This window comes from Leucoraja erinacea, chromosome 5 (genome assembly GCF_028641065.1).
Source record: "Leucoraja erinacea ecotype New England chromosome 5, Leri_hhj_1, whole genome shotgun sequence".
NCBI classification, from domain to species: Eukaryota; Metazoa; Chordata; class Chondrichthyes; order Rajiformes; family Rajidae; genus Leucoraja; species Leucoraja erinaceus.
Genome location: NC_073381.1, coordinates 22,337,475 through 22,357,200, shown reverse-complemented (window position 1 = coordinate 22,357,200; position 19,726 = coordinate 22,337,475). Strand labels below are relative to the sequence as shown.

Genomic DNA, 19,726 nt, shown 5'->3' with positions numbered 1-19,726 from the left:
TTTTATGTTCCCTGCCAGTTTTCTTTCATAATCTATTTCCCCTTTCCTAATTAAGCCCTTTGTCCTCCTCTGCTGGTCTCTGAATTTCTCCCAGTCCTCCAGTATGCTGCTTTTTCCGGCTAATTTGTACGCATCATCCTTCGCTTTGATACTATCCCCGATTTCCCTTGTTATCCACGGATGTACTACCTTCCCTGATTTATTCTTTTGCCAAACTGGGATGAACAATTTTTGTAGTTCATCCATGCAATCTTTAAATGTCTTCCATTGCATATCCACCGTTAACCCTTTTAGAATTAATTGCCAGTCAATCTTGGCCAATTCACGTCTCATACCCTCAAAGTTACCTTTCTTTAAGTTCAGAACCATTGTTTCTGAATTAACAATGTCACTCTCCATCCTAATGAAGAACTCAACCATATTATGGTCACTCTTGCCCAAGGGGGCACGTACAACAAGATTGCTAACTAACCCTTCCTCATTACTCAATACCCAGTCTAAAATAGCCTGCTCTCTCGTTGGTTCCTCTACATGTTGATTTAGATAACTATTCCGCATACATTCCAAGAAATCCTCTTCCTCAGCACCCCTGCCAATTTGATTCACCCAATCTATATGTAGATTGAAGTCACCCATTATAACTGTTTTGCCTTTGTCGCACGCATTTCTAATTTCCTCTTTGTTACCATCTCCAACTTCACTACTGTTAGGTGGCCTGTACACAACACCCACCAGCGTTTTCTGCCCCTTAGTGTTTCGCAGCTCTACCCATACCGATTCCACATCTTCCTTCCTTTCCATTGCATTAATCTCTCTCTAATCAGTAACGCTACCCCACCTCCTTTTCCTTTCTCTCTATCCCTCCTGAATATTGAATATTCGGCTGGTGGACTCGCAGTTCGGTCGCTCACGGCTGGTGGACTCACGGTTGGTGGACTCGCAGTTCGGTCACTCACGGCTGGTGGACTCGCAGTTCGGTCACTCGTGGCAGGCGGACTCACAGTTCACTCGCTCACGGCTGGTGGACTCGTCCATCATACACACTCACTAACTCACACCCTCCATCACATTCACACCCTCCATCACACACACACACCCTCCATCACACACACGCGCCCTCCATCACACACACGCGCCCTCCATCACACACACGCGCCCTCCATCACACACACACGCCCTCCATCACACACACGCGCCCTCCATCACACACACACACACACACACACGCCCTCCATCACACACACACACACACACACACACGCCCTCCATCACACACACACACCCTCCATCACACATGTTAAACTGAGTTTTTCTGTCAATCTAAAGTCAACTTGACTCGAACACTTGTTGCTGTTAAAATCAATTCTTTATTCAGCTGAGACTAGATTCTTGAACCTTCCAAGACAGAGCTGATGCTCTGGTGCGGGTCCAGAGAGGAGTAACTGATACAAACTCATGGCATTGATATAGGTATTAGTCATTACAGATACAGAAGGTATGGCAAGCTAGTAACCAATCATCTGAGTCCTTCTGGTGATTTACAACATCAGTCACATGACCCCCCCTTCCCTGGCCTCATTACAGCCTTCGTTTGCCTGTGGTATAACTTTGTTTTAGAATAATTTAATTTCAACAGCAAAACCCCAGTAGGCTCACTATCAAAGACCACTCCTGAAAATATAAGATACATACAATGATCACACAAGTCATACACACTTCCCATACCAAGAAGAAAGATATTTCTATAAATCTAAACAATTTCTACGTCTAAAGTTTACCTTCCTACTAAGACAATACATTTCATAATTTGTCTTACTACGATTTCAGTTTGAAATACTTTTACCTATGTCTTTAAAACATTAATTATATAAGTTTGCTGAATTACAGTTTCTAAGTTCAAAACGCACATCTTCCATCCAAGCATAAATGGGTCGTAAATCTGTCAACTTACTGTCAATAAGTGTTTGGTGCCTTTCCTGTTATCAGGAAGCAGGATTTCCAATCTCATGTACCATGCAGAACACAAGGTTCTTACAAGGTACAACTCGGACCATTACGTCAGCATTCCATTTGCTTCGAATTTCTATAAACAACTCCATCAATCTAATTATTCTCTTCTCAAAGTAACTACTCCCCTTCACACACATCCTATTCCTTATCACACTCATTATAATTTTACATAGCCAAGGCTAACTACAGTCTATTATCTCTCAGCCTTGAATTCTGTCTCAAACTCAGCATAACCCGCCATACCTTTTCACCTTTATGTCCTATTCAGAGCTCAAAAATGTGCTGTAGAGACAGAGCAGATGACCTCTGGCCTAAGAAGAGGCCCCTTATTCAGCTATCCATTCTTCAATACAAAGTCATATCAAATACAATTTCCTCCAGTGCTATAATTGCCTCAAATCAATAACCTAAGCTGAGCAGGTTCAGGCCTCCATGTTTTGATTCATCTTTGCCTGTGTGTATGTGTCTGTTTGCACTTTATTTAGCTAGGAAAACCTTAAGCTTTTCTTTTGCAAATTGCCTAGCTTATATAAAAGTCACTATCCAAGCGGTTCTATTTATATAATATTTCCTCACACACACCCTCCATCTCACACACACACACGCACACCCTCCATCACTCATACACACTCACACTCTCATGCCCTCCATCACACGCACCCACTCATGCCCTCCATCACACACACCCACTCATGCCCTCCATCACACACACCCACTCATGCCCTCCATCACACACACCCCACTCACGCCCTCCATCACACACACCCACTCACGCCCTCCATCACACACACCCACTCACGCCCTCCCTCACACACTCATGCCCTCCATCACACACACCCACTCACGCCCTCCATCACACTCTCACATCACACACACCCACTCACGCCCTCCATCACACACACCCACTCACGCCCTCCATCACACACACACACACGCACACCCTCCATCTCACACGCAGGCACGCGCGCTCGCACACCCTCCATCACACACACACACTCACGCCATCTCTCACACACACACACCCACATGACTCACACACACCACTCCATCACACACACACCCACACCCCTCCATTCACTCGCGCACAAACACACACACACTCCATCTCTCACATGCTCTCACATAACACACACACACACACACACACACACACACACACACACACACACACCACACACACACACACACACACACCCATCTCACTCACACACACACCAGGTCATATGACAGTAAAATTCTCTTGACTATACTCGCGCCCGACTTCTGGACTGAGTGCTACTTCAGGACTCGGGTCCGGCCTCTGGACTGAGCGCGGCCTCTGGACAGAGCCACGGCAGTAGACTCACAGTTCACTCACTAACGGCTGGTGGACTCAGTTTTGGACTCAACTCTCACGGCTTCCGGCTGACTGACTCATGCCCTGCCTCCGGGGTTTTATTCTCCTCGGCCCGGAAGGGGCATTACCTTCATGGTGACTGACAGGCGAGAAGTCCAATCTGCTGATGTCACGGTTTTTTAAATCTTCATATCTCTTCTATTATTTCACCGATCTGAACAAAACTTGGTGGCTTGGAGCAGAGGAGGACGGCGAGTAAGGTGGCGAAAAACTCCTAGCGATATAGGGTAGCATTTTTGCGCAAATTTAAATACAACGCAGACCAGAAGTTGTCAAGATGAGAGTTTTAGTAATAGTACTAGACTAAGTGGGACCCGTTGGGTCCCATGTTCACACGGGAGGGCTGGTTCCCCAGCGCAATATTCCACCTCTCCACCAATTCCAATATTGGTGGCCAGTGGGGGGGGCTTTCTGGAGGGCTGGTATGGGTTCTTGGGGTGGCAGCTCAGTCCCGCAAGCTTGATCTGCTGGCAGCTAACTCACGGCTGGTGGGCTGGCAGTACACTCATGCCTTGAAATTCCATTTCAAGCACGGTGCTAGGCCACCAAATTCAAATCCATGTTCCTAACATTTCAAGCAGGGTGCAAGGCCACCAAATTCAAGTGCAGTTTCTTACCACTATGAGCAGGGTGCAAGGCCACCGAATTCAAGTGCAGTTTCCAACCACTTCAAGCAGGATGCAAGGCCACCAAATTCAAGTGCAGTTTCATTCCACTTCAAGCAGGGTTGAAGGCCACCAAATTCAAATGCAGCTTCATACCATTTCATGCTGGGTGAAACCACCATAAAACCACACAAAACACCAAACTCATAGTACAAGTAGACATTCAGTGTGTTCTGTTGGTTCACAGTTCAGACAGTTATGACCTGTCCCTCCCCCATCATGCAAAGACTGAGCCACACCCACACTTCCAGGTTTTATAACCCCTCCCCCTCCCACTGGAAAAGGTGTGGCTTTCAGGGCGTCATTGACAGGAGAGAAATTCTCAACATTTTTTAAACACTAATAATACTTTTATTTTTCATTGATGGGAAGAATTCTCTGCACCTGCTCAGCGGAGGGGGGACTGAGTAAGATGGCCAAAAATCACAACCGCAAGTTGTAGCATTTTAACTTAAATCAATATACAGTGCAAACAGGAAGTAAGTGCATTTGCAGTAGTGCCTTTTAACTTCAAGCCAAAATACCCAAGCCGCCATTTGCAGTAAGTAGTGACTTTCAACTTCAAGCCAAAGCACCCAAGCCACCACTTGCAGTAAGTAGTGCCTTTCAACTTCAAGGCAAAGCACCCAAACAACCATTTGCAGGTAGTGCATTTTACTTCAAACTAACCATATTTTCATTTTCAAACCACATTAAGGGTACTCACAGTTGTGTAGACATTTGTTCAGTGTTATTCAGAGCTCAGAGAGACGTGACCCTTGGCTTCATCCATCTTGCAGAGACTGAGTGAGGCACACCACCTCCTGGTTTTATAGTCCCTCCCTCTCCCTCCAACAGGTGCAGCCGAGAGAATGGTGATTTTTTTTAAACTTCAAGCCAAAGCCCCCAAGCCACCATTTGTAGTAAGTAGTGTCTTTCAACTTTAAACCAAAGCTCCCAAGCCACCATTTGCAATAAGTAGTGCCTATCAACTTCAAGCCAAAGCACCCAAACAACCATTTGCAGGCAGTGCCTTTTTACTTCAAACAAACCATATTTCGATTTTCAAACCACATTAAGGGTACTCACAGTTGTGTAGACATTTGTTCAGTGTTATTCAGAGCACAGAGAGCCGTGACCCTTGGCTTCATCCATCTTGTAGCGACTGAGGGAGACACAACACTTCCTGGTTTTATAGTCCCTCCCCCTCCCTCCAGCAGGTGCAGCAGTGAGAATGGTGATTTTTTTAAACTTCAAGGCAAGGCTCCCAAGCCACCATTTGCAGTAAGTAGTACCTTTCAACTTCATGCCACCATTTGCAGTAAGTAGTGCCTTTCAACTTCAAGCCAAATCACCCACCATCATTTGCAGTAAGTAGTGCCTTTCAACTACAAGCCAATACACCCAAGCCACCATTTGCAGTAAGTAGTGCCTTTCAACTTCAGGCCAAAGCTCCCAAGCCACTATTTGCAGTAAGTAGTGCCTTTCAACCTCAAGCCAAAGCACCCAAGCCACCATTTACAGTAAATAGTGCCTTTCAACTTCAAGCCAAAGCACCCAAACAACTATTTGCAAGGGTTGTTTCAAACCTCATTAAGTCAAGGGTACTCACAGTTGTGTAGACATTTGTCCAGAGTTATTCAGAGCTCATGGAGATGTGACCCTTGGCTTCATCCATCCTGCAGAGACTGAGCGAGGCACACCACTTCCTGCTTTTATTGTCCCTCCCCCTCCCTCCAGCAGGTGCAGCAGATAGAATGATGATTTTTTTCAACTTCAAGCCAAAGCTCCCAAGCCATCATTTGCAGTAAGTAGTGCCTCAATTTCAAGCCAAAGCACCAAAGCCACCATTTGCAGCAAGAAGTGCCTTTCAACTTCAAGCCAAATCACCCGCCACCATTTGCAGTAAGTAGTGCCTTTCAACTTCAATCCAAAGCACCCAAGCCACCATTTGCAGTAAGTTGTGCTTTTCAACTCAAGCCAAAACACCCAAGCCACCATTTGCAGTAAGTAGTGCCTTTCAACTTCAAGCCAAAGTTCCCAAGCCACCATTTGCAGTAAATAGTGCCTTTCAACTTCAAGCCAAAGCACCCAAACAACTATTTGCAGGCAGTACCTTTTACTTCAAACAAACCATATTTTCATTTTCAAACCACATTACGGGTACTCACAGTTGTGTAGACATTTGTTCAGTGTTATTCAGAGCTCAGAGAGACGTGACCCTTGGCTTAAATCATCTTGCAGAGACTAAGTAAGGCACACCACTTCCTGGTTTTATAGTCCCTCCCCCTCCCTCCAGCGGGGGCAGCAGAGGGAATGGTGAATTTTAAAAAAACATTAATATCTCTCTGATTTTTCATCAATGGGAAAAATCCTCCGCACCCGTAAGGCGGAGCGGGGCTCTGAGCGAGATGGCCAAAAATGACGGCCGTAGGTGGCAGTGTTCTGTCGGAAATCGCAGCACAGTGGGCCAAAAGCGGTCAAGATCAGAGATTTAGTAATATAGATAGATAGAAGATAGATATCCTGACTGATTAAAGCAAGCTAGTTTAGTCTACTAAACTTGTTCGCTAAATTAAAATTGGTCTACTAAACTAGTTTATCAAAATAACCAACTCCTCAACTCCTTAATTTACTGAATTTGTAATATTGTACATTGTTTTGTGCCATTACATGATGAGATGTTATTACATGAACTTCTCGATATCTTCTAATATCTGATTAACGTTACTTCAAACAAAATAGTGAAAGCCTCTGTCAAATGTTCCCTCTAATATTCTCAGTTTTGCAGACACTTGATTTTGACTGAGAACGGTTGTGTTGACTGGAAGCTGATGTACTTTACGCTTCAGAAGTACTGTCCAAAAAAGGAGCAATATGGAGACTCTCTTCAGTTCTGTCGCCATTGCAGTATTTTGTTCTGGAAGGTAATGGATTTTAACTCATTCTCATGTCTCCTCTGTATCCTGATGTTCAGCTCTCGCTTCCCCCCCCCCCCCCCCCCCCCCCCCCCACCCCCCCCCCCCCAAACAGAACAAAGGTAGAGTTTCTTTCACCCCGACAACCTCCATATCACTGACATTTCTGTCAACTTCAATGTGATCACAACACCAGTCACATCTTCCCACCCGCACCCCTTTCTGTTTTTAACTCCTCGGTTGACTCATCCCTTTCCACCCCCTGCCCGGGTATTTTCCCCTGCAACCGGAGGGGATGTCCCTCAATCTCCTTCCTTACAACCATCCAGGGTTGTTTTTCAAGCTGAAGGTCTGTAACTAGTGGTGGGCTCGTGGATTGGTGCTGGCCCCTTTGCTGTTTGTGATTTATACCAATGATTTGGATGAGAATGGATAAAGCATGATTAGTCAGTTGGCAGATGACACAAAAGTGAGTGACATTGTAGTAGTGAGATGATTATCAAAATTACAGCAGAATTTTGAACAGTTGGGCAGATGAGTGATTTAAGCAGTTTACTACAAATATATGTGAGGTGATGCATTTTGGGAAGTCAAATCTGAGCAGGACCTACACAGTGAATGGCAGGACTGGAGAGTGTTGCAGAGCAGAGGGACCTAGGATTGCAGGTACATCGTTTCTTGAAAGTGGTGTCACATGTTGATTGGGTGGTCAAGAAGGCTTTTGGCACATTGGCCCTTCATTAGTCAGAGTATTGAGTATAGATGCTGGGATATTATGTTTCACAAATGGACATAAAGTGCTGGAGTAACCCAGCAGGTCAGGCAACATCTCTGGAGAACATGGATAGGTGACATTTAAGGTTGAGACCCTTCTTCAGACAACTGCAGTTCAACATCAACCATCTTGAGTTCTCTACTCCCCTTTAATTCCAGAGATGCTGCTTGGCCTGCTGAGTTAGGTCAGCACTTTGTGCCCTTTGTTTATTAACCAGCATCTGCAGTTCTTTGTTTCTAGATATTGTGTTTCAATTGTATAAGCCATTGGTGAGATCACATTTAGAGTATTGTGGTCAGCTTTGGGCATCCTGTTGTAGGAAAATATGTTATTAAGCTGGAAAGATTGAAGAGGATGTTGCCAGGACTCGAGGGCCTGAGCTATAGGGAGAGATTGAGATTTTATTCCTTGGAGCGCAGAAAGATGACGGGTGATCTTATAAAGATGCATAAAATCATGAGGGGGATAGGATAAATATGGTCTTTTACCCAGAGTAATGAATCAAGAACTGGAGGAGTAGGGTTGCAGTGAGAGGGGAAGGATTTAATAGGAACCCAAGGGGCAACTTTTTCATATGGTGGTGGGTATATGGAATGGTGTGCCAGAGGACGTAATTGAAGCTGGTGCTATCATAATATTTTGAAGACATTTGGACAGATACATGGACAGGAAACGCTTAGAAAGATACGGGCCAAATGCAGGTAGGTGGGACTAGTATAGATGGGTATGTTGAGCGGAGATGCAATGAAATATAAGTGCTGAAATCATGAACAAAACACGCTGCTGTAATAGCTCGGAAGGTTTGACTAACCTGCCAAATATTATACGAGTTATCAGTCTTGATGCTGATGATAAAACTGGGTTAAAATGATAATACATAAGATTACGTGAATCTAATTTCTGGAATTGTATCCTGAGCTGTGCATACTTTTTTGTTCGAAGTAAAATTAGAATTTTATGAACGGATATAAATATTTACTAAAATGCCATTTATAATGTATGCTCACATCAGCCAACTTTCATTGAAAAAGAGCGTCATTTTGGAACAATCTCTGAAATTATATCCTGTTCATTCTGTGTCTGGCAAACAGAATTCAGAATATGAAATATTTATCTCTTTCCTATTGTGCTCAGTACACTTATTCATTCGTCAGATCAATATCTGAATAAATATTTGTAACATTGATTTTGCATGATATGGATATTTAGTGTCATATGGATACTTTTGCATCATTCCCAAACAAATGTCCACTGGAAAGGACTATATCTGAAATCAGTATCTATTTTTAATTTGTTTGTCTTTTTGTCCTTTCTTCCCCACCCTTTTCCCTTCATCCTTATCCCTCTTGCTCCTTCTTTGTTGATCTCCAAGGACTACTATCTTGCTTTATTATTCAAGGTATTTTCAAATATTTGCAATCTTGAATGCGATGTAGTGTATATTTATCTAATTTATGCAGGCAAATATTGATATCTTGGTTAAGTACAATGTTACAGGCGACAAAATTTGTGTGTGCGTTGTGGTTACATTATTTTTCATAAGATATATATTTTTTGCATGTTGCATTTAGCAAGTCTTGATAGTGGAGATGGTAAAAGCTAAAGTTTCTTCATTATATTTCTTGTTAGGATACAGGCCATCCTTGTACAGCCAACAATCCTGAAAGCTTCTGTACACCAGTTTCGCCTCAGCATTTCATCGATCTTTTTAAATTTTAAGTGCAACCACCTGTACTGATGTTTTCATTTTGGATGGCCCGGATCATTTCAGATAGAGGAATGCTTTGATTTTTTGTGCAATATGTTCGGTGAAGATTTATTAAAAAAATATATATATCCGCTTAAAATGTCAAACTTAAAAATAATGTAAGACATTTATTTCTTTAAATCTAAAAGAAGATAGCCCACCAAATATTTGCATGTTTTGATTCGATTTAATAATGCTAAAACTTAAGTTTCAACATTTTTGTAAAAGACACATCACATTTCAGGCTAAATATATGCAAATGAAGCAATTGTTAGCTTTTTCTTTCGCAAAAATTATATTGTGTTAGTGTTCTGCCATTTCAACACTGCATTTTTGGTTAGCTGACTTTTGGAGAAAGCATTGGGATCCTAAATAGCACTTTGCACCACTATTATTAAGTTGCAGTTGTACAAGTAAACCTTTTGCTGCTTTGATTCATTGTGCATTTAATATTTTCTTGAAATATGTGCATTATTTTGTTACATTTTTCCAGCTACATATAATGTTGCTGGGATTAGTAATCCCAAATGTATATTGTGAGAAAATTGAGGTGCACATTAATTTTTAATAAAATGTGTATCTAAATTTGTAATATTTTGTCAATGCTTTAAATATACTACTAGAACGTTGCCATAGATATTTTGAAATGGGGGGGGGGGAATTATTGGTACATTTAGTTCATCCTATTCATTTGAGGCCATATTATGGTCGAAAAATTGATCTGCCCTTTAAACATTGTAACACACATTGCAGTTGTTTGCCTAAACCTCTTGCATCAAAGTGGTTTCTTTGTTCATAGAAGACATTATAGTTGAAACTGACCCTAGATGCTTGAATGCAGAGTAGCGAGAGCTGTTCATTATTTTATTTTAGATATCACTAATCTTCCTGTTCCTTAAATTCCACTTCTTTTAACTTCCTCCTAGTGTTTGGCACATCAGCCTAATAAAATAACTGGCAAATAACTAATGAAACATTTTAATAATTTCTCCCCACAAATACATTTGGAAATGTCTCTGTGTACCTCATAATCATTTTGACTTATTTAACCTTAAGATTCCTACCTATTTTATGTCTGCTGTCTTAACATTCAGAAATGGTTTCCATTTGGAAAACACCACAAAAGATTTTGGCAAGTTACTACTTCATCTCTAACATTACTTATTTTTAAGATGCAGCTTATTCAGGTGTAGATCCTATATTTATTCAGCTTTACAGTATATTTTCTAAGTCCACTTGCTAACATTTGTTTAGTTAAGACCAGGGGTCTCCAAACTATGGCCCGCAGGCCACATCTGGCCTGCACGAGATTTTATCCGGCCTGCAGCAAGCTCTTAACACGCGGGCTATTTAGCGGGTTCTGTGCTAAAGAGATAGAACAGTGCCCTCACTTGCCCCACCCCTCTCGCCTTTACATGACTGTGGTCAAAATCTTTTAATCGCCCTCGGGGACCCGACAGCTGCACGGGTACATTTCTTTTCTGCTCCAGGATACTTCTCCCCCGGGCCAGGCCATCGCCGCTCTGCGTCAGAGGGGGGGGAGCAGTATCCTGGAGCTGGGAGAGGCCGAGGATATCCCGCATGGTGTGTCTCCCCGCTCCTGGCCCTACACAGCGCAGCCTCTCCCTGCCCCGTCCCTGCACCGGCTGCAACCCGGGGGTGGGGAGAGACCGCGCTGGGTACCCTCGGCCTCTCCCTCCCACTCCCTCAGCTCCAGGGACACTTTCTTCCCCCCACCACCCCCCCCATATCATTGCCACCTTGCTGGAGAAGACGGGGCCCGTGGTAGTTTACATTAAGGCAGAGCGAGACAGACATTCAATTTATAAAACTGACATTTCTTTATTTTTTTCCTACGGCCCGCAAAAATGGGCGAAATATATAATGTGGCCCTCGTATTGAAAAGAGGCCCTTGAGTAGACAATAATGAAGCTGATCCTTTATCTTGAAACATTTACATTAAATACCTCCTGGTCCAGATCATGCTATAGAAGCAGGAATAAAAATCCTGGCCACCCTTTACTGCCTTCCACAGAGAACACTCCTTCCGCAATTACAACCGCAGGAGATGCAACGCTACCTCATGTGCCTCCACCCAGGGACCCCTGTGGTCCTTCCAAGTAAGACAGAGGTTCATAGGGAACTCAACTACTGGAACTGGTGTTTAATCCTACACTTACTAGGGATAATTTTACCAAGCCAATTAACCTACAATCCTGGACGTTTTTGGAATGTGGGAGGAAACTGAGCTCCTGGAGAAAACCCACGCAGGTCACGGGGAGAAGGTACAAACTCCGCAGGCAGCACCTGTAGCCAGGATCGACTACCACTGTGTCACTGCCGCCCTCTAGATGTGGTCTCTGTACATTGGTTGAGACCAAGCATAGACTTGACAACTGTTTTGCCAATCACATGTGCTTAGTTCGTCAAGGTCTTCGGGAACTCCCGGTTCAAACCATATTAATTCCCATTTCCCATACTGACCCATGTCATGGGCCTAAATAGTACAGCATAAAAACTGACCCTTCAGGCTACAATCTGTGTCAACCATCATGCCTATCCATACCAATCCAAATGTCTGCATTAACTCCACGCCTTGATCATTCAAGTACCTGTCAGGATATCTCTTGCATGTTGCTCATCTGTTGGCTCATTCCATTATACCAACTACTGTGTGGACAAAAAACAAAAATACACTCTACTTTCAGCTATCTCTAACAAACTCTGGTTATCTACCATATCTATGCCTCTCAATTTCATGTTTATCAGCTTCCTTTTTTTCATGAAACCAGGTTTGCTTATCCAATCTCTGCTTGTAACTCAAGCCCCCCAATCGAGGCAATATCCGTGTGAATATTTTCTGCATCCTCTCTAACTAAATCGCATGTTTCCTATTGTGTAACAACCAGAATTGCACACAACACTCCGAATGTGACCTAATCAATGTTTTGTATAAATGCATTAGCCAATGAAGCAAAAACCGGCATATACAACCTTTGTCACTTTCAAGGACTATATACTTGTCTTCCTTGATCTTGTTAATCATCCATTCTCCAGGGCTTTGCCATTCACTGCGCGTAGGTCATGTCTCGATTTAATTTCCCAAAATGAATCACTTGTTTTTGTCAAATTCTATTGCCAACGCCTTCAACGTTGATCAATATCATGCTGTAATCTTACACAACCTTTCTCACTATCCACTATGTAACCAATTTTGATGTCACTTGCCAACTAACCAGTTACCCAAACCATTAATATGACAAATGGTGGGCCCAGCACTGATCCCAGCAGTGCACCACATGTGCATCCAATCTGAAAATTGATTCTCCCCTACTACCCTCTGCCCCCTCGAAGAATTATTTCACTGTCTGCTAAGAGCCTCGCCATACAATTCAAGGCAATTAAGTAAAAAAGTCAATCTTTTGTCTTAATAGTTTATTCATGTGAAAGTGTTTCTGCAAATGATCTAGAGAAAAGTGCTAACCATAGTTTTATATTTAATTGTAAATATAAAATATCCTGTCAAATCACATTGAAATCAAGAGGTTGACTAGGTATACACAGAGTACAAAGTAAAAACATAGTACTAAAATGTTTAAATAAGGAAATCTAACTTTTTTTAAAAATACAATTACAATAGCAATATTAAAAAAATGTTCTTATAAATGCATTTCAGAAAAATGTTGAACTTTTGTTATTTTGACATGATTTTCTAGCACGGCTTTTGCATAGTTGTATTATCTACATTTGTTGACCATTCACAATTGAACAATAATTTTCTGGACTAATTAATTTCCATCTGATAAATGTAATTACATATTTTCTAAGCGTTTTCTGACATGATAGTAGCTAGCAAAAATAAGGCCGAGTTAAAATGAATTCTGAACAAAGTAAATTCTACACATCTTGAAGCTTGCAATATCTGCTGGCATAAAACTTTAAATACAATTGTCTTAGTAATTTGATAGTTTCTTGAGGTGGTGATGAAGGTGATTGAGGGGAGGGCAGTGGATGGTATCTACATGAATGTTAGTAAGTCCCCCATGGTAGGTTGATCCAGAAGATTCAGATGCACAGGATCAACAGCGACTTGGTCGTATGGATTTAGAACTGGCTTACTGACATATCAGAGGGTTGTGGTGGAAGGACAAGATTCAAGAAGGACATCTGTGACCAGTGGAGTTCCGCAGGGATCTGTGCTGGGACCGCTGCTGCTTGTTATATATATATATATATATATAATATATATATATATATATATATATATATATATATATATATATATATATATATATATATATATATATATATATATATATATATATATATATATATATATATATATATATCTATCACACACACAGGTGCACAACCTTTTATCCGGAGTTCCAGAAACCGAAAAGCTCTGAAAACCGGCCATTTTTTCCAGATGTCGTCTGCGCACCAAAGATCGCGTTTGGCGCCAAACTTGACCCAAAACGACCCACGGTCAACCCAGGTCTGTACTACTGTAGCGGCTGCCTCCTCCCTGGAGACCGGGAGACGCTTAAACATCTGTAAATCATTGCTTAAATGTTAGTCAGTTAGTTTGGAGGGCTTTTATGTGAAGGGGGGGGTGAAGGGGTAAACTTTAATTCTTAGTCCCCTACCTGGTCGGAGAGGCGGGGAGCGGTCAATGCCTTACCGGGTCGCCGTGCAGTAAGCTCCGCAGCGCTGTGGCCGGTGGGGCAGCGGGCGGCGCCGGTTGTAGCTCCGACCCCGGCAACTCTACCCCTGGCTGCGAGGCGCTCCAAATCCAGCGCGGCCCGTGGCCGGACGCCCCAGCTCCGCGAATGTCGGGAGTCGGCGGCATCGCAGCGCTGGGATACCAGCGGGGAGCGGGCAATGCCTTACCGGGTCGCCGTGCGGCAAGCTCCGGAGCGCTGTGGCCGCCGACACACAACAACATCGCGGAGCGTCGCTGGATTTGGAGCGCCTCGCAGCCAGGGGTAGAGTTGCCGGGGTCGGAGCTCCAACCGGCGCCGCCCGCGGCCGGACGGAGCCCCCAGCTCCGCGGCTCCAAATCCAGCGACGCTCCGCGAACGTTGGGTCGGCGGCCACAGCGCTCCGGAGCTTGCCGCACGGCGACCCGGTAAGGCATTGCCCGCTCCCCGCTGGTATCCCAGCACTGCGACGCCGCCAACTCCCGACATTCCCGGAGCTGGGACGTCCGGCCGCGGGCCGCGCTGGATTTGGAGCGCCTCGCAGCCAGGGGTAGAGTTGCCGGGGTCGGAGCTACAACCGGCGCTGCCCGCGGCCGGACGGAGCCCCCAGCTCCGCAAGGTTGGGAGTCGCCGACCAGGTAAGGGACTAAGAATTAAAGTTTCCCCCTTCACCCCTAGTCCACCACCACCACATAAAATCCCTCCAAACTACCTGACTAACATTTATGCAATGATTCTCCCGGTCTCCGGGGAGGAGGCAGCTGCTCCAGATTTTTCAAGCCGCCCGCGCTACCTACCTAATCTACGCTAAAAATCTTCCATTCTGAAATCCGAAAATGTCCGAAATCCGACAAGTGTCTGGTCCCAAGGCTTTCGGATAAAAGGTTGTGCACCTATATATATATAAATGACTTTGACATAAATGTATAAGGATTGATTAGTAAGTTGTGCTGGGGTCACTGACTATGTGGAGGGCTGACAAAGTATACAGTTGCAAAAAAAAAGTGCAAATGCAGTTTAATCGGACCAAATCCACAGTATTGCACCTTGGAGGTCAAATGTAAGGGGAAAGTATACATTTAAAGGCATGCCCCTCAACAGCATTGGGTACAGAGGGGCATAGTGGTCCGGGTCCATACTTCCCTGAAAGTGACAACACAAGTAGATTGGTAAAGAAGGCATATGATCTGCCTACCTTTAAAGGTTGGGGCATTGAGTATCAGATGCTAGATGCATGATGCAGCTTTATAGGATGTGAAATATTGTGTGCAGTTTTGGTTGCCCGATTATAGGAAGGATATGGAGGCTTTGGAAATGGTGCAGAGGTTGACCAAAATGGTGCCTGTATTAGGGGAATTTGGTTACATGGAGAGGTTGGACAGACATGGATTGTTTTCTCTGGAACAACAGAGGGTGCAGGCAGTCAGAACCTTTAGCCAAGGATGGCAAATACCAAAGGGCATTGCTTTAAAGTGAGGGGCAAAGTTTAAAGGAGATGTGAAGGCCAACTTTTTTTTATGTACAGAGTTGGCGAGTACCTGAAATGCAGTACCAGGTTTGGTGGTTGAGGCAGATACAATAGTGGTATTTAAGTAGTTTTTGAATGGGATATGGAGGGATATGGAATATGGTCAGGTGAATAAGAGATGGTCTTGGCATCATGTTTGGCTCAGACATTGTGGGCTGATTCTTGTGCTGCATTGTTCTGTTTTAATTGTTTGATTCCACTAATGCAATTTAATACATGTAATTATGTTTTGCTGATCATTTGCTAACTATGTTATAGCTAAATGGCAAAACTGTTGTTTAATTTCACCCCATAATTGTAATATTTCAAATGGAAATTAAATTTGGGTCCAGCTTAAGTGTAAACTGCACATGTTGCTTAATGAATAACCCATGTTTACTGGATCCTTTTGTCATGTTCCTTCCCACAGCAGAATCGCTATAGTTGTTTACTCATTCTGAACGGCCTGTTCCTATGCTTTTCTGTTCTAGGCAAGTTCTAATTGGAAAAATGTTACTGATAATTAATTGAGTAACCCTTCAGATCTTTAAATTACAAAAAAAAAAACGTTTTCAATGAATGACAATCCTATCAATGAAGGGCAGAATGCAAACTTTAATGTTGCTAACATTTTCAATAACATTAACGGCAACTGTTCAACGAGACAATTGATTCGTTGAAGGAAGGATGGAATTAATTTCAAATATTTGATGACTAGCCATTGATAGTGTCAGCAACACTTGAGTGCTTCATATCATCGATTGTCATGGAAGCCACTGCTTGCTTGTAAGCTTATTAGTTCTCCACAACCCCCTGACACCTCAAACATTTTACTGTGCAATGGTTCCAATAGTTTAAATAGAAAGCGGAAATTGATTAGTATCCCACTTTTTACAAATGAAGGTGAAGGCTCAGCTTGGGCAATCCTCACTCCACCAATAAGACTGATTGGAATCGCTTGGTCTCCTCAAACTGTTCAGTAATTTATTATAACTACTCATCCAAAATATTGCTGTTATTTTGTGTATGAAAGATGTGTATAGCCCACAAAGATTCTGGAGAAATCTTGTGAATGGTTTGCAATTATTCCCATGATTAAATAGCCCATCTTAGAGTTAGTCATAAGGCTTGGAAACAGGTCCTTCAGCCCAGCTCATCCATGCCAATCAAGATGCCCCATTTGAAGTAGTCCTAATTATCTGCATTTTGCCCATGTCTATCTAACCTTTTCCTAGCCATGTACCTTTCCGAATGTTTAATTTTATTGTTGCCTTTTGCGCAGGTTTGCGTTATGCACTTTTATAATAAATACTTGCCACATCTGAGCATGTTATGAAAGGAGGGATTGATGTCACTGAACTGAACTCGGTTATTATGGGCAGTGCACTTCTGTTTACTAGAACATTTTTCTCACCAGAATAACACAGCTTCAATGGACATTGATGACTGAGGCAAAAAGTGTTTCTTTTCTTTCAATCCCTTATACATTTGTAATAGCACTTTAACGTATGTAGCCCACCTATCCACCCATATTAAGTCAAGAAAAGGCAGTGGGAACCCAAGAGTAGAGAAGCTAGTCTATAATCACTTTCACAAAGGCATGCAAAGCAACTGACTGTAGACAGTACCTTTTATTCTGTTTCACTGTGGTCTTGGAACCCAATCCGTGCAGTAGTGTACATTCAGCAGCCAAAATAAGCATGCATTTAAGCCAATGATCATAAACAGATTTACCCTAAGTTCAAAAGTATGAGGTATCAATAAATAGATACATTTAGGCACCCAGTAGACCTGATGTCAAGCAGTAACAAATAAGGAACACTGATGGAGCAATGAACCATGAGCTCACCTAAATAAAAAAGGTATAATTATATTTATTGGAGAATTGGCACAACAGAAAAAAGATCAGTAATTCCGATTTAATTAAACATAGTGCTCCACAGGCACCAACTATACATGCATAAAATCAGACAAAAAACGAATCAAAAAAATCACAAACAGCATGACAGAATAGCTGTGAGTGGTGATGAGCTGTGCAATTGTTAGCCCAACTGTTGGGCTAACAAGTATCACTCGAGCTCTTCCCAGCAGTCAGTCAGATTTCCTTTGCTGCGTCTCTGGATTCCGGGCAGTTTACCTGCTGTCCTGATTCCCCACTTGGAACTGCTCATGTTTGTTTCACCGTCCAGGCTGGTATACTTTGAACTGCCGCTACTCTCACTCGCCCAATCAGACCAGGTGCTGGAATCAGTCACGTTGCTACTAGGATTGTCCATTGTAACTTGAGATTCCCAACCTTCATCTTCTGTGGGAATTTTGCTGGCTAAATTCTGTTTCATTCCCAAGCTGTCCCAGAAACTAGATTTCTTTTCTGTTTTTACATCTTCTTTTAGTTTCACAGTTGTCCTGCAGACATAAAAAAGACAGGAATAAACTTACACATAGCCATTGGTGATATAACTTGCTTTTGAAGGCAGGATGTTGGTGGAGGCTAACCTGATAATATTCAACATTTGCTTTTTCTGCTCTACATCCAATGGGTGAATAATAAATCTTTTTATAATTATACCTCATTTACATCTAATGAAATAAAATAATGGCTTAGTAATACAGTTGGAATCAAGGCCCTTCGCCAACCAAGATGCCCCATCTACACTAGTCCCACCTGCCTACATTTGACCCATATCACATTAAACCTTTCCTATCCATGTACCTGTCCAAATGTATTTTAAATGTTGTGGTTGTACCTACTTCAACTACCCCCTCTGGCATCTTATTCCATTCACCCACCACCCTTTGTATATTTAAAAAAAGTTGTTCCTCGGGTTCCTATTAAATCTTTCCCCTCACCTCAAAGCAATGCCCTCTGGTTCTTGATTCCCCTGCTCAGGGAAAATGCAGTCTTTTACCCAATCTATTCACCTCATAATTCTTATACATCTGTACAAGATCACCGATCAGCCTCCTGCGCTCCAAGGAATAAAGTTATAGCCTGCTCAACCTCTCCCTACAGCTCAGGCCCTCGAGTCTTGGCAACATCCTCATAAATCTTCTCTCCCCAGCTTAATAACATCTTTCCCCATAAGGGAGTGATCAAAACTGTACTCCAATACTCTACATGTGGCCTCACCCATGTCTTGTACAACTGTAACGTATACCTCCCAATACTCTTGACTCATTGTTCAGTTTCAGTACACATGACAATTAAACACTTCTGACTCTTAACAGTGAATAAGAGCAAATTCACAAGATCTTAAATGCACTGTTAGCAGCAAACTTTGGCAAAGTTGTGGTCTGACCCACTGAATCCCTCTAGCTACTTATTTTTTGCTCCATATTCCATTTGCAGTCTCATGTACCTGCAAATTTGTCCGTCTTATCAGATGGGTATGGGAATCAGGGCGATTTGCAATTTGCTGTTTATGAGATTGGAAGCTGGACCGATGCCAGACATAATTATTTTACATTATTACAATGGAAAACGCAGGAGAATAAATGACATCAATTGCAGATAATTTGAAGGTGTATCAATGAGAAAGGGATTCTGCTAATTTATCAGTAATTTACAGGGCAAGGGAAGAGCTCATCTACATTCAGTAAATTTGATATTTAGGTGGAATTTAGTGCGCTGGTGTTAACAGCAGTAGTTTGGAGATGAGTGTGACAGTTATTTTGTATACATAGAACGGAAAAGTACAGCACAGGAATAGGCCCTTAGGCCCACAATGTCCATACCAAATATGACGCCATTTGAAATGAATCTTATCTGCCTGCACGTGGTCCAAACCCCATCTACCTACATATCCATGTGACCATCTATAACATGCTTAAACATCACTATTGTAACTGTCTCCACCATAACCCCTGGCATCCACCACCCTGTGTAAAAAGGTGAGCACCAAACATCTTGCTGTGTGTGATCGTTACTTTTCCTGCATTTCCATGTGCCTTTTAAAAAGCCTCATATATCATTATTGTACCTGGCTCCACCTCTGGCAATGCTCTCCAGGTTCTCGCTGCTCTCTG

General features: G+C 42.8%; 2 protein-coding genes across 6 annotated transcripts in view; one reads left to right on the top strand and one right to left on the bottom strand.

Moving 5' to 3' along the window:
* The window catches only part of fbxo25 (F-box protein 25), a 41,806-nt gene extending 31,733 nt beyond the window's left edge, over positions 1–10,073 (top strand). For 2 of the 5 annotated variants that reach the window (XM_055635230.1, XM_055635234.1), the window contains 2 exons: positions 6,834–6,977; positions 9,373–10,073. In XM_055635230.1, coding sequence (XP_055491205.1) covers positions 6,834–6,977; positions 9,373–9,462 — 234 coding nt within the window. In that variant the 3' untranslated portion in view covers positions 9,463–10,073. Of the gene's footprint in view, positions 1–4,908; positions 4,974–6,833; positions 6,978–9,115; positions 9,143–9,372 lie in introns of those variants that run through there. The other 3 variants (XM_055635233.1, XM_055635232.1, XM_055635231.1) reach the window with 3 other exon arrangements.
* A 6,222-nt stretch (positions 10,074–16,295) lies between these two features.
* The window catches only part of LOC129697039 (testis development-related protein-like), a 32,723-nt gene continuing 29,292 nt past the window's right edge, over positions 16,296–19,726 (bottom strand). The window contains exon 4 of the mRNA XM_055635235.1: positions 16,296–18,106. Coding sequence (XP_055491210.1) covers positions 17,770–18,106 — 337 coding nt within the window. The 3' untranslated portion in view covers positions 16,296–17,769. The remainder of the gene's footprint in view (positions 18,107–19,726) is intronic.